Source organism: Ovis canadensis, chromosome 1, assembly GCF_042477335.2.
Source record: "Ovis canadensis isolate MfBH-ARS-UI-01 breed Bighorn chromosome 1, ARS-UI_OviCan_v2, whole genome shotgun sequence".
In the NCBI taxonomy this organism is placed as follows: Eukaryota; Metazoa; Chordata; class Mammalia; order Artiodactyla; family Bovidae; genus Ovis; species Ovis canadensis.
The window spans coordinates 20,273,645-20,289,255 of NC_091245.1; the positions used below are offsets into that span (position 1 = coordinate 20,273,645).

Here is a 15,611-nt window from a genome sequence, read left to right on the forward strand (position 1 = left end):
TAGAAGTCTCTAGCCTCACCCTATTTCACCTGTTCATTGTTTAAGGCCAGATCTTTTGTTTCTGTTACAGTCAACCTCAGGGAAAATTGTTCATTTTCCCTGGTGCATCATTTACTCCTCAGTACTGTTTCTACTGCTTCTCAGTCAGAAGATAAATGTACAGATAGGTACTCAGTTTGCTTCTTTTCAGATCTGGAGCTATTAGTGAGAATTTGCAGGATTTCATTAAGACATCAGTATGGATTCTGGGGAATGCTGATAGGGCGGAGCTGAGAGCCTACTGCTCTTCCTTTCTGTTCCTTATTGGAATCTTGCTTCTTTCCTTGGTCACCAATTTTTGAGCTTTATTGTGTTTAATTATCCTACTGTGTTTGCTACTGTTGAAACTGCCAGTTTTTAAATTTTTTAAGTTTACTTATTTATTTAATGGTTGTGCTGGGCCTTTGTTGCGACGAGCAGGGGCTACTCTTTGTTGCAGTGCCGAGGCTTCTCACTACAATGGCTTCTCTTGTGGCACCCAGGCTCTAGACACACAGGCTTCAGTAATTGCAGCACTCGGGCTCAGCAATCATGGCGCATGGGCTTAGTTCCTCCATGGCATGTTGAATCTTCTAGGACCAGGGACCGAACCTGTGTCCCCTGCATTGGCAGGTGGATTCTTATCTACTGTATCACCAGGGAAGTCCCTCTGCCGGTTTTTAAATTATTTCTCACACTTGATTAGAAACTAGTAGTAGGAAGTTCTGTGATAAAACCTGAAGTAGCCACTTTAATTCACAAGTGTTTTCCTCAAGAGCTGTTTATAGGTGATGTTTACTATGTTTTGGTCACCTACTATGGAACAGGCATTATGCTAACTGTTTTGCATACATTTATTGGAAGGACTGATGCTGAATCTGAAGCTCCAATACTCTGGCCATCTGATGCGAAGAGCTGACTCATTGGAAAAGACCCTGATGCTGGGAAAGACTGAAGGCAGGAGAAGGGGATGACAGAGGACGAGATGGTTGGATGGCACCACTGATTCAATGGACGTGAGTTTGAGCAAACTCCAGGAGATGGTGAAGGACAGGGAAACCCGGTGTGCTGCAGTTCATGGGGTCGCAAAGAGTTGGACATGACTGAATGACTGAACAACAACAAATTTCCCATAGCAGCCCTATTATTATTAAACTCATTTTTACAGATGAGACAACCAAAGCTCTAGGGTAACTGGGCCAATTGAAACTAGAGTTTAACTTCATTTTCATTAAAATATATACACTAAAATATGTCTTCTACCTCTACTGTGCTGGAGAGCAAAACAAACAAACAGGAAAAAACACACCAACCAGCGGAAAAAACATGCCAACCAGTAAGACACTTTTCTTTCCCAATTTTCCCTCACATTCACTTCATCCAGGTTCCAAACATTTATTAAGCATTGCTATGTAGCGGCATCAGGCAGTGATGCCCACTGAGGATAGTGGCTTCTGAAGTAGTCAATAAAATGCTGATTAAAGAAAATGTGACTATGTTGCCTATGTGTAGCCATTGGGATGACTACTATCAAAAACAAAACAAAACAGAAAACAACGCATGTTAATGAGAATATAGAGCAATTAGAACCTTTGTGCATGGTTGGTGGGATTGTAAAATGGAAAACAGTATGGACACTCCTCAAAAAATAAAAAATAGGGAACTATCAAATAATCCAGCAATCTCACCTCTGGTATATATCCAGAAGAATTCAAAGCAGGATCTCAAAGGGATATTTGTACATCCATGTTCACTGCAGCATTATTCACAAAAGCCAAGAGGTGGAAGCAACCCAAATGTCCACTGATTGATTAACAGATAGAGAAAATGTGGTGTATATACACAATGGAATTTAAGAAGCCTTGAAAAGGAAAAAAAATTCTGACACATGCTACAATGTGAATAAACCTAGAGGACATTATACTAATGAAGTGAAAGAAGTCAGTGACAAACACAAATAGTATATGATTTCACTTATAAATGGTACTTATAGTAGTCAAATTCAGAAAAACAGAAAGTCAAATGGTGGTTACTGGGGGCTGGGGAGAGGAGATAAAGGAGAGTTGTGAGTTTCATGTTTGCAAGATGAAAAAGTTTCAGAAATCTGCTTCACAACAATCAATACACATAATGCTACTGAACTGTACCCTTAAAAATGGTTAAAGTGATTAATTTTACGTTGTGTGTTTACCATGGTTAAACAAAAAACAGGAAGCTCTATAACACTGTCGAAAGATAGTTCTGTTTCCTGTTCTCTCCACAGCCACTTGCTCTGCTCTGAAGCAGGATCTGATTCTACCGTGGCCAGAAAAGACATAGGGAAAAGCTAAGCTTGTGTAGTGAAGAAAAGCCTCTATCCTACCTCATGGGAAAACATTCACATACTTTTGTCAGTTTCACAGAGATTAAACTAGTTTTCATTTCGTTTTTCCCATCCACTGGGTGGTTTTATTTTGTTTTAAGACAAGGAGAACTGCCAAAAAGAAAAACCCCAGGGCTTACTTCTGTAGGATGGATCCCTTAATGATCAGCTCCTCATCCAAGTCTGCTTCATTAGCCATGAAGAGCAGCCTCTTGCCTGTGCTGTCCACTCCAACGAAGTCACGCTGCTCCACTGAATCACACACAAAAAGGAAAATCAGACAAAGCCATTGGCCATGCCTGTGTGACTAAGTGAGGGGACAGGGCACCTGCTCACAATGCTTTTGGAACCAAATACAGGAGTATTATTTAACATGTACTCATCACAGTGTTTAAAACATGGGCAGTCAGAATTTTTTTGTATTGCTCTAGAGGATATAATTAGGTTAGCTAGTGAACTTGAATAAAGTCTGCAGACTGAAGTGTTATGCCAATGTAATTTCCTATCTTAGGAGATTGTCCTTTTTGGGCTGGGAGTATGGGGGAAAGACACACACTGATGTGTTAAAGGCAAAGGGAATCATATCTGCAATTTATTCTCATAAATAATTCAGAAAAATAATGATTATATAATATATTGTATATACATCAGATATATTGAATACATAAGAGGGAAAGAGGGGGGAATCTGGGTAAAGGATATATGCAATCTCTGTACTACCCCTATAACCTGTAAATGTGAAATTATATAAAAAATTGAACAGTTAACGAGATGATGGATATTTTAATTAGTTTGTGGTGGTCATTTTATAATGGTTACATATATCAAAACTTTATGCTGCTTATCTTAAACATATAATTTTTATTTGTTAAAAATAATAAGTAAATACAAAAAAAGAAAAGTTAAAGAAAAAGAGGGGCAATCAAGATACTGCTTAGCCAAATTAAGTGGATGAATCTCAAGTTCACTGCATGGAACAGAAGGAAAGTACAACTGCTTCTCTGTAAATAATAACCTAGGTCTGCTCACTGTGTAAATGGGAATAGTATTTAAGGACATCCACATTTAGCCAACAGTAACTATATGTGTATTAGACACTAGATTCTATGCTGTGGAGGGGAGCAATGAAAGAAAATAAGGCACATATTTACTAGATGAGGAGAGTTCTCTGGCAGACAGTGATCTTATAGGCGGCCATATTATTGCTGTCTTCTGTGTCATATTTCTTTCCCCCAACAAGATTACAAATTCTAAAAAGGCAGATTTATGATTCCTTTAGATCTGCCACAACATCTAGTACAATGTTGAACACTTAATAAAATCTGCCAGTAACATCCGTACAGTATCTGTTTATAGTTTACAAAAGCATTTTCACATAGAGACAGCATAGTGTAATGATTAAGAAGAGAGCTTCTGAAGTTAGACTACTTGGGTATGAATTCCACATACTAGCTGTACATCTTTGAGCAAAATACTAAACTTCTATTCCTCAATTTCATCTGTAAGAAGGAAATAATAGTGCCGACACCTACCTCACAGGATTGTTAGGAGAACTAAATGAATTAATAGTATCTGTAAAACTGTATTTAGTGCTTTTAACTAAAACATCAAGTAAAATGTTTACGTTTAAAAAATTAAACAAAAAATTCTGGAAATAAAAGCAAAAATAAACAAATGGGATCTAATTAAAATTAAAAGCTTCTGCACAACAAAGGAAAATATAAGCAAGGTGAAAAGACAGCCTTCTGAATGGGAGAAAATAATAGCAAATGAAGCAACTGACAAACAACTAATCTCAAAAATATACAAGCAACTTATGCAGCTCAACTCCAGAAAAATAAACGACCCAATCAAAAAATGGGCCAAAGAACTAAATAGACATTTCTCCAAAGAAGACATACGGATGGCTAACAAACACATGAAAAGATGCTCAACATCACTCATTATTAGAGAAATGCAAATCAAAACCACAATGAGGTACCACTTCACACCAGTCAGAATGGCTGCGATCCAAAAATCTGCAAGCAATAAATGCTGGAGAGGGTGTGGAGAAAAGGGAACCCTCCTACACTGTTGGTGCGAATGCAAACTAGTACAGCCACTATGGAGAACAGTGTGGAGATTCCTTAAAAAATTGCAAATAGAACTACCTTATGACCCAGCAATCCCACTGCTGGGCATACACACTGAGGAAACCAGAATTGAAAGAGACACATGTACCCCAATGTTCATCGCAGCACTGTTTATAATAGCCAGGACATGGAAACAACCTAGATGTCCATCAGCAGATGAATGGATAAGAAAGCTGTGGTACATATACACAATGGAGTATTACTCAGCCGTTAAAAAGAATTCATTTGAATCAGTTCTGATGAGATGGATGAAACTGGAGCCGATTATACAGAGTGAAGTAAGCCAGAAAGAAAAACACCAATACAGTATACTAACACATATATATGGAATTTAGGAAGATGGCAATGACGACCCTGTATGCAAGACAGGGAAAGAGACACAGATGTGTATAACGGACTTTTGGACTCAGAGGGAGAGGGAGAGGGTGGGATGATTTGGGAGAATGACATTCTAACATATATACTATCATGTGAATTGAATCGCCAGTCTATGTCTGATGCAGGATGCAGCATGCTTGGGGCTGGTGCATGGGGATGACCCAGAAAGATGTTATGGGGAGGGAGGTGGGAGGGGGGTTCATGTTTGGGAATGCATGTAAGAATTAAAGATTTTAAAATTTAAAAAATAAAAAACTAAAATAAATAAATAAATAAAAATTAAAAAAAAATAAAAAATAAAAAATTAAACAAAAGACACACTCTCATTTGATCTTCACAACAATCAAATAAAGCAATGATTTAATACCTCTTTGAAAGAGAAAAACTAAAAGTTGAGTTCTAGGAAAAATGGCCATCTCTAAAGATGAACTTGTCTACCTCCTATTGACAAACAAAGGCCACTATATAACCTAATATGCTTCCCTGTTGGCTGCAGCTGCCTATACCTAAAACCAAATGTTTCACTCAAGTGTACAATGTGTTTATTAGTTCAGGTTCTTGAAAGCATTCATTCTTTCAAATGTTTTTTGCTTAGCTCACATGCAGTGTTTTAATCTGAATAGGGAGAAACTGTCATAAAAAATTACACTTTTCTTTTTATTACCAAGATAAGTGAACTCCAAAGAAGGAAGGATAAATAATGCTAATATGCTGCTATCAAAAGTCTACAAATAGTAAATGCTAGAAAGGGTGTGGAGAGAAGGGAACCCTCTTACACTGCTGGTGGGAATGCAAATTAGTACAGCCACTGTGGAGAACAGTGTGGAGGTTCCTTAAAAAACTGGAAATAGAACTGCCATAAGACCCAGCAATCCCACTGCTAGGCATACACACCGACAAAACCAGAACTGAAAGAGACATGTGTACCCCAACATTCGTTTATGATAGCTAGGACATCTTAGATGCAACCTAGATGTCCATTGGCAGATGAATGGATAAGAAAGCTGTGGTACATATACACAATAGAATATTACTCAGCTATTAAAAAGAACACATTTGAGTCAGTTCTAATGAGGTGGATGAAACTGGAGCCTATTATACAGAGTGAAGTAAGTCAGAAAGAAAAACACCAATACAGTATATTAACACATATATATGGAATTTAGAAAGATGGTAATGATGACCCTATATGCAAGACAGCAAAAGAGACACAAATATAAAGAACAGACTTTTGGACTCTGTGGGAGAAGGCAAGGTTGGGATGATTTGAGAGAATAGCATTGAAACATGTATATTATCATATCTGAAATAGATGACCAGTCCAAGTTCAATGCATGAAACAGGGTACTCAAAGCCGGTGCACTGGGACAACCCAGAGAGATGGGATGGGGAGGGAGGTGGGGGGTGGGGTTTGGGATGCACAGACATGTACACCTGTGGCAGATTCACGTCAATGTATGGCAAAACCCACCACAATATGGTAAAGTAATTAGCCTCCAATTAAAATAAATAAATTAATTTTAAAAATTAAAAAAAAAGAATGTCAATATGAAATTTACAGAGAATTTCAACTGAAGCTATATTTTACAGAGAATTTCAAATGCCACAAAGCAACTGTGACATATATCAATTCATCCATTACATGGAAACTTGAGAATATAACAAAGTCTGCAAAGGTCTGATTACAAGCCAATATTTTAAAAAGAAATAACACAGAGATGTTATTTTTGGATATATTTGGAGTGCTTACCCTATCCAACTCCTCTGGCCCACAGAAACCTTGAATTACTCAATGTCCTGGGAGCAATAATTTCCAACAAATCAATTTTTCAGCTATGTTGCACTTCAGTCACATTTCCCTCACTCTCAGGCCCCCTCCTTGTATTGGCTTCTTTGTAGCTACCATAGTAACTAGGACCTCAGAATATGATACAAATTATAGATACTTGGATAGGTTTCTTTCTGTTCTGCATTAACAAAGTGAATTCCACCTGGGAAGCAGAGCAAGAACATCCTAAGACTGTCCATCCTAAGAGAAAGCTTACACAAATAAGGTTAAGAAGGCAGTTAAAACTATGATCTCCCAACTTAAAAAAATCTGTCATAACCAACTATCCATATATTTTTCCAGTTGTTTTTTTCTTCTCTGTTTCCTCTTTAGTCATTTACTTATCCATTTATTCATTCAACTAATAAATATATTTGTGCACCAGCCCTGTGACAGGTCATATGTTTGGGGTGGGGAATTTCATCTCATTTCATGAGGCCAGTATGATTCTGATGCCAAAATCAGACAAAGATACGAGAAAGGAAGATTACAGGCAACTTCACTCATTATATAAATATAAGAATCCTGAATAAAATATTAGCAAATAAAAAGTAACAGTGTATATTATAGATTTAAAAGGGTTACAGATTTGTTGTAGCTCTTCCCATCAAGAAATAGAGCCTAGAATGTAAAATGGTAGCCCACTGTGGAAACCAGCATGGTGGTTCCTTAAAAAATTAAAAATAGAATTACAATATGATCCAGCAATTCCACTTCTGGGTATATACCTGAAGGAATGAAAGTAAGGTCTTGAAGAGATATTCGTATACCCACGTTCATAGCAGCATTACTCAAAATAGTTAAAATGTAGAAGCAACCCAAATGTCCATCTGTGAACTAAACAGATAAGCAAAATGTGGTATATACACATAAGAGAATATTATTCAGCTTAAAAAGGAAGGAAATCCTAAAATATGCTACCACATAGATACACTTTGAGGACACTGTACTAAGTGAAAAAAAGACAGTGACAAAAAGACAAATACTATATAAATCTACTTATATATGGTACTTAAATTAAGGTAGCCAAAATCATACAGACAGAAAGCAGATGGCATTTGCCATGGGCTACGAGGGAGAAAATGGGGATTTATATTTAATGGCTATGAAGTTTCAGTTTTATAAGATGAGAAGAATTATGGAGAAGGGTAGAGGTGATGGTGCTCCACATTATAAATGTATTTAATGCCACTAAACTAAATTTTATGTTACGTGTTTTTTACCACAACAAAAAAGTGGGAGGAAAAAAAACAGTGCTGACCAGAAGGGGAAAAAAAAAAAAGTAAGGTTAGTTCCCCATCCTTTATATCTAGGTTGGTCTAGTGACTAACTTTGACTAACAAGAGTTTGGAGGAAGTAACACAATGTAAGTTCTGATTTTGGGCCTCAAGACATTGTGTAGCTTCTGTTATTTTCTTAGAACGTACAGCTGCTGCCATGTGAGCAAGCCTGGGCTAGCCTCCTGTGTAAGAGACTAAATGAAAAAAGAAAGGGACTTCTCTGGTTGTCCAGTGGCTAAGACTTCACACTTCCAATGCAGGGGGCCTGGGTTCAATCCCTGGTCAGGAAATTAAATCCCATATGCTGCAACTATGAGTTCTCATGCCACAACTAAGACTCGACACAACTAGATAAATAAATAAATATCTTTTTTTAAAGAAAGAAACTTGGCTGTCCCAGCTAAAGCCCTAGATATATTAGCGGGTTCAGCTTTGGTAGGCAGGCTCAAAGAATTGTAACAGCTTCCTAGCATTCACACCCTTCTGTATCCTCTCCCATTGAATATGGGCTGGCCTAGCTACTTGCTTCTATCCAGCAAGGGGGAAAAGTAATGAGATATCATACTTGTGATTAGGTTATGTAAATTCATAACTTATGCTTTGCTAGAAGATTCTCACCTTTTCTCCTTGGAGAAAAGGTCTATTTAACAAATGGAGCAAGGAAGAAGGGACATCTACATGGGGAAAAAAAAAAGCCAACCTGATACCATATACAAAAGACAAATCTGTTTGGATCAAGGAATTATGTGTCAAGCATAAAACTTAAAAATTCTTAATGGAAAATCTAAGTTAACATTGTTCAGAACTTGCAGTAGAGAGTTCTTCAGCAAGACATAAAAAAGAATGAAATTTGCCATTTGTAGCAACATGTAGGGACCTGGAGAGTATTACACTTACTTAACGAAATAAGTCAGATGAGAAAGACACACACAGTATGTTATCACTTATATGTGAAATTTAAAAAATAAAAAGAAACAGACTCACAGCTATAGACAACACTTAGTGGTTACCAGTGGGGAGAAGGAAGATGGAGACATAACAGAGGTAGGGTATTAACAGGCACAAACAACCATGTATAAAATAAATAAGCTAAAAAAAATAGATTGTACAGCACAGGGAATATAGTCAGTGTTTTATAATAACTATAAATGGAATATAATCTTTAGAAACTGAATCACTATGATGTACACCTGAAACTTAGATAATATTGTAAACCAACTAAACATACTTTAATGAAAAAAAAAAAACAGGCAAACAAAACAGAGAATTGGAGTCTAAGAGAAAATTAAACATGTATGAATAAAAATTCACTTAATTTTTTTTTAAAAAAGGAGATTAATTTGAGACAAAAATTTCAGAACTGAGGACTTGAATTTTCAGATTGAAAGGCCCAAGAGATCATCCAACACAAGAGATGTCATTCAACACAAGAGATGACAATCAAATCCTAAGGCATATCAATGTGAAATTTTAAAAGTTTGGAAATAATAAGATTCTATAAGTTTCTAGAAAGGGAAAAGCCTCAAGAATCACTATGCCATTGGACTTCACAGAAAAGCTAGAGTATAGTGAAATAATACCTTCAAAATTTTGAGGGGTCAGGATTTCCATGAGAATTTTATATCCAGCCAAAATATCCAATAAGTATGAGAACAGAATAAAGACGTGCAAAAGCTCACAAAATTTATTTTTCACAAACCCCATCTTAGGAGGCTACCAGAAGATATATTTTTATACACACATCCACAAAGGTACATAAGCTAAGAAAGAGGAAAATATGAGGTGCAAGATATGAGAATGAAGGGTGAACCAAAAAAGACAGTTCTATAGCAGAGCAACTAATCCAGAATCTAGGAGAGAGATCTTCAAGAATTTGAAATTCTGGGAATACTTAGACTGTTGGAAACTAATTAGAGGAGGAAATTCACACAACTGGGATTAAGGTTGAATTGGTAATAAATACATAGAAAATTAGGCAAATGAAAAAACAGGACAATTTTTAGGAAAATAAAGAGAAAAATAACAACATACTACAAGGTTCTGCTGTGAATATCATTTATAAGCTCATAATAATGTAAACATATATTCAGTTAATCAACACTACAATATAAGTATGTCACTGTATTAGGAAGCTGGGGAGACTGGAAATTTACATGCCTTGTGTGTGGGGGGAGAGGGTATGGTAAAACAGAACTAAATCTTTAAGTTTCACAGTAGAAAGTAAGTAGATAATTCCTAAAACTAAAAATATCAAGACACAGCAAACAAAAGCATGTCATTTGAGATGTGGGATTAAATGTGAAAAAAAAATTGGCTAAAAATGTTAAGTGGCTGCCTCCGAGTATGGTGGGATAGACAGGATGGGGGTTAGTCATAGTATATTGTAATAAGTTGCAACCCCCATATATATATACCTAAGTAAATCACTCACCTCCTTCTTTTCAAATATTATGCCTTGAAACACACTTCCCTGTAACTGAAACATTAAATTGCTCCCTGTATTTTGTACATGTTCCTGCTATTGTACCTATCACACCATGACATACAATTTCTACTATATTTGAACTTATTTCTGTACACTGATTCCTCAAACACAAGAATTTCAGTTTTGAGTACGCAGGAGTTTCAATCACTTCTGTTGGACATAATTAGGGGAAAAAACAGGTTGGGGCAGAAAGAATGAGATTGAGAAGAGAAAAAAAGATAAATCAGAAGCCTAAACAGGAGTAGAAGTTTGCTTGTTGAAGTAGAGCTTTGAGAGAAATAAAGGAAGCTGAAGCAAAAGAAATACAGGCTCAGAACTGCCTGCCAACATGTGTTAATACAGAGGGAGCTAAGCTGACTGACAGGTGACAACCAAGTGACAGCTTTCATTTGTGAGATTCTGAAGCACCCTGATATATATTGATCTAGTTTGGACCCAGGTAAAGAACCTGCCTGCCAATGCAGGAGACATAAGAGACACTGGTTCAATCCCTGGGTCAGAAAGATCCCCTGGAGAAAGGCATGGCAACCCATTCTAGTATTCTTGCCTGGAAACTCTGTTGGACAGAGGATCATGGCAGGCTACAGTCCATGGGGTTGCAAACAGCTGAACACGACTGAAAGGACTTAACACAGTCTGGACCAAAGCTATCCATTACTCTGAGAACTAGGGGAGAGTTTGAGAAATACTACAGTGAACTGGGTAAGTTAAATAACACATTGATAAAAAATTAACATTAAATTTTTTAAATAAAGAAATGAACTAGAAAGTCAAGGCTGTGGAGTTAGAAGCCATGAGTTCAAATTCTGAACCATTCAGTTTCCTACAACATTTTCCATTTCAAACATTCCAAGAGACACGGGAACTGTAGAGATAATAATCAATAATTTGTATCAGAAAACCATAATTTTAATAGCATTAAACAGTTGTATAGAAGAATGCCCGGGAAAAAAAGCCTCTTAGTAAACCTGTTATCTGTGATGAAGCGAAATAAATACAATATGTTCTCACTGAAATTGAGAGAGAAGATTTTGGATCTTGGATTTTCTAAGCAAGGGTTGGTAAACGGAAATCTTTATACAACTGGTTGGTTGAATTCATATTGTGAAACCTGGATATAGAGGGCCAACTATGCTGTTTCAAGAAGTAGATTGCCTGATTTACAGACATCTCATTTAATTCTCACACAAAAATCCTCAAAAGATTCAGTCTCATTTTACAGCTAAAGAAAATGAAGTTCAGGTTAGTTAGATAATTTGTCCAAGACTGCACAGTTTTTGAGCACTGAAGCCCACTCAGTCTGAATTCCAGAACCTGTGCATTTAACAACCATGCTACAGCAGCAGCTGTTTAATTGAAAAATCTTGGAAACATTTCTAAACACAAATTAATAGGCAATGGGAATTCCCTGGTGATCAAGTATTTAGGACTCCGTGCTTCTTCTGGCTGGGGCTTAGGTTTGATCGCTGGTCAGGGAACTAAGATTAAATTAAAAAAAAAAAAAAAAAAGGCAATGTAGTGTCAGTATATTGTATATTGCTGAAACTCAGACTCCTATAATACCCATTCATGAATCCAACTACAACTTAGACTCTAATTTTTAGGACTTAAACATCTAGGGCTTGAATATACTTTCTCTTACCTTGAGGGCAATAAGAGATACCTTTATAGGCAGGCCCCTCAACCATTCAGTAGTATCTAGTAACTGGTCACCATGGGCCATAACTGAGCCAGATGTGGGGATAAACTAAACAAAACAGACATGACTCCTATTTTCATGGAGCTTATAGTTCAATAGAGGAGAGAGTAAGTACAAGAGTAGGGCTGCCATATATAGGCAAATAGGGGTTGAATTAGAGGGTCAAGGAAGGCCTCTCTCAGCAGATAACTTGAAGTTAAGTTGGATTTAGAGTGCATGTGTTTCAGGTAAGGGGAGAGCATTTCTGGCAGAGAACATCACATGTAAAGGCTTGCAGCAGGGGGAAGAATAAGCTCCAAAAATCCAAACATAAATTAATTTGATCCTGCCCTCCTCAGTATCTTTAGTTCCTAAAAATCTAAGAGGGAAGTGGCAACACGAAGAAAGATGGGTCCTGAAACATCTAGCCATTAGCCATTCTCCCATAAGCCAGTAAGAACACTGTTTGGGAAACTTGGATCTAACGGATCCAGACTATTAAACAATATCTGAGAAAGAGAGGACCACTGGCTATTCTGGCACATAAGAGCAGTCAAGAGGCAGACCAAACATACAATCTGAGAAATTTATGACTCTTAAAAAAAATGCTTATCATTGAAATGCATAGCATTCCATGGTAAGAATTTAAAACTTAGTCCTCAAATACAACAAAATATAGATACTGAGGAGTTCAAAATTTCATGTAAAGAATGAAAAAATCAAAAATATAAATCTGACTATGACATTCTCTTGTTTAAAATTCCTCAAATACATCCCTACTGTTTCAGGGATAAAGTTCAAACTCATTAGTCTAATCCCTGTATTCTCTCTAGTACCATTTCCAGCTCCCCTGCCCTCCGTACTCAGAATCTAACCATACAGCAAGTTACCAGTTAACATAACACTTTTTCAAAAACAGAAGAGCCACCTTAAAGAAACTTCCAATAACCATGTTGTTACCATTTAAGCATCAATTTTAAAATAAACATAATAGTTAATTTAAGATAAAATTATGAAAAGCTACTCATCTATAATGATAATTAAGACATAAAAGCTAATATACAATGTACAAAAAAGTTATAATACCAAGAGTAACTATAGTAAGGTATTTGATTTTTTTGCATTGTTATAAGTAGAGGATTATAAAAAAGAAAACAATAATATTTGTAAAATATATATATGTTTATAAAGTCTGACAATACACTTGCTTCTATCTAGTAGGTAGAAAAGGATGAATACAAGGAATTGTGAGTAAGCAAACCAGAGCTCACAAAAGTAGAAATTACATCAAGAACCAAAGGACTGATCCACGTAGGAAGTATAGAAAGAGGATTCAACGATTAATCTGTATCAATGATTGCTTTAATACAAAAAGCACCTAGAAAGACATTTCAATGCTATAGTTCAAAATAATAAATTAACCAAATGTTCTGAAAAAGAGAGCTAAAAGTACAAACTACATTACTAAAATCCTATGAATGAACATTCTAGTGGCTCTATTAATAATAATCAGATACTAATAAACCATACATAGCTTCTAATAATTGTAACAGACCATGTCAATATATAAAGATAGGACAATGGGTTATATAATGCTGGCTAAGAAAAATCTAAAGGACATATCATTCCAGGGGGAAAAAACACATTATAGGAAAAACTAAAACCTAAATAAAAGTACTCTCTAACAAAATTTTTTGGTCATAAGTTCAGTTATTAAAAGTAGCCCAGTCATAGTATGAATGATTCAGCTGAAATACTCTGGGAAAAGTAGTCATGAACTATGCCTTAACTAAAAATCAACAATAAGTCCAAAACCCAAATTCTATAACCCTGGCTGGAGTAGAGTATTATTCCTTTTCTTTTGGATCTGGTAAGATTACTGTAACTCTCTGAAAATTAAAAAAATAGCCCACTACTGGAATCCGGGGAAATATCAAGATATGTTGTAATCCCAAGACAAAACATGGTTAATGACTGTTTTGTTTACTGGCTATTTTGGGTTCGTGTTGGCCCAGCTAAAGAATTTGTCTGCAATGTGGGAGACGGTTCAATTCCCGGGTTGAAAGAACCCTTTGAGAAGGGAAAGGCTACCCACTCCAGTATTCTGGCCTGGAGAATTCCATGAACTGTATAGTCCATGGGGTTGCAAAGAGTCAGACAAGACTGAGCAACTTTCAGGGTCATTGGAGTATTCAAGAGAATCAACCATTCTAGAGGTGCCGCGCGGAGACGCTCTGCACCCGTGCGAACATGGTGCTGCGCGTGGTGCGGAGTATGTGTGCCATCTTGCGCCTGCGCACCATCTCGGCACCCAGTGCACCCTGCTTGCTGCGGCCCTGGGGACTGTGGGCGGGTGCCGTCTGGGCGCTGTGCACCGGCCCTGCTCTGCTGTCAGTGCGGAAATTCACAGAAAAACACGAATGTGTAACAACAGAAAATGGTGTTGGAATAGTGGGAATCAGCAATTTTGCACAGCAAGCTTTGGGAGATGTTTACTGTAGTCCTTCTGAAGTTGGAACGAAGTTGAACAAACAAGAGGAGTTTGGTGCTTTGGAAAGTGTGAAAGCTGCTAGTGAACTCTATTCTCCTCTATCAGGAGAAGTAACTGAAATTAATAAAGCTCTAGCAGAAATCCAGGACTTGTCAACAAGTCTTGTTATGAAGATGGTTGGCTGATCATTCAGTAACCCTTCAGAACTAGATGAACTAATGAGTGAAGAAGCATATGAGAAATACATAAAATCTATTGAGGAGTGAAAATGGAACCCCTAAATAAACTACTTTGAAACAACTTAAAAAAAAAAAGAATCAACCACTCTAAATGTGCAATAGTAATCTTAATTGCTTAAAGATATCTAACTTGTCATTGGATTTTAATTATTTTTTAAAAAGTGATTTTAAATTAGATTTGTTTCTCACGTATATGTATTCAGTTACACAATGCAAACAGTTCTGAGTGCTCCTCTCTGTAGACAAAAGCCTCTTGGATAATATAGAATCCAATCAATAGTTATAAGCTTCTTTACCCCTAGCACAGTGCCTACAGCACAGTCAGTTTTCAATAAATATCTGTTTTTAAGTGAAAGCATGAATGATAATTATAAGAAGTTGACAAATAAATCAAACTCCACCCTCCTTACCTGCTTTTTTTTTCCCCTTTTGACCTGGAACTGGTTCTAAGCTTTCTTGACCTTTTCTCATTAACATGGCAAGTGATGCATGATGAGCTCTGAATAGGTCCACAACCTCATGTAAGGCAACATCTGTTATCAGATCACAGCTCAGGACCAGTACATCTGTCTGTCAAAGGAGAAGAGGAAAAGTCAGTATCACAAGGGACAAAGGATCACACAAAATCATCACAGGATAAACTCACAATGTCTCTCTCAGAAGCACACACAAACTAGACACTTGTCCTCAGACCTTTTTCACAGTGGTGGAATAGGTAAA

General features: G+C 36.8%; 1 protein-coding gene and 1 pseudogene across 2 annotated transcripts in view; one reads left to right on the forward strand and one right to left on the reverse strand.

The window, feature by feature from the left end:
* Positions 1-15,611, reverse strand: part of EIF2B3 (eukaryotic translation initiation factor 2B subunit gamma) — a 119,043-nt gene that overhangs the window by 62,984 nt on the left and 40,448 nt on the right. For both annotated transcript variants that reach the window (XM_069589800.1, XM_069589811.1), the window contains exons 4-5: positions 15,302-15,461; positions 2,521-2,632 (exon numbers count right to left, since the gene is read on the reverse strand). In XM_069589800.1, coding sequence (XP_069445901.1) covers positions 2,521-2,632; positions 15,302-15,461 — 272 coding nt within the window. The remainder of the gene's footprint in view (positions 1-2,520; positions 2,633-15,301; positions 15,462-15,611) is intronic.
* Positions 14,412-14,952, forward strand: LOC138440610 (glycine cleavage system H protein, mitochondrial pseudogene; annotated as a pseudogene).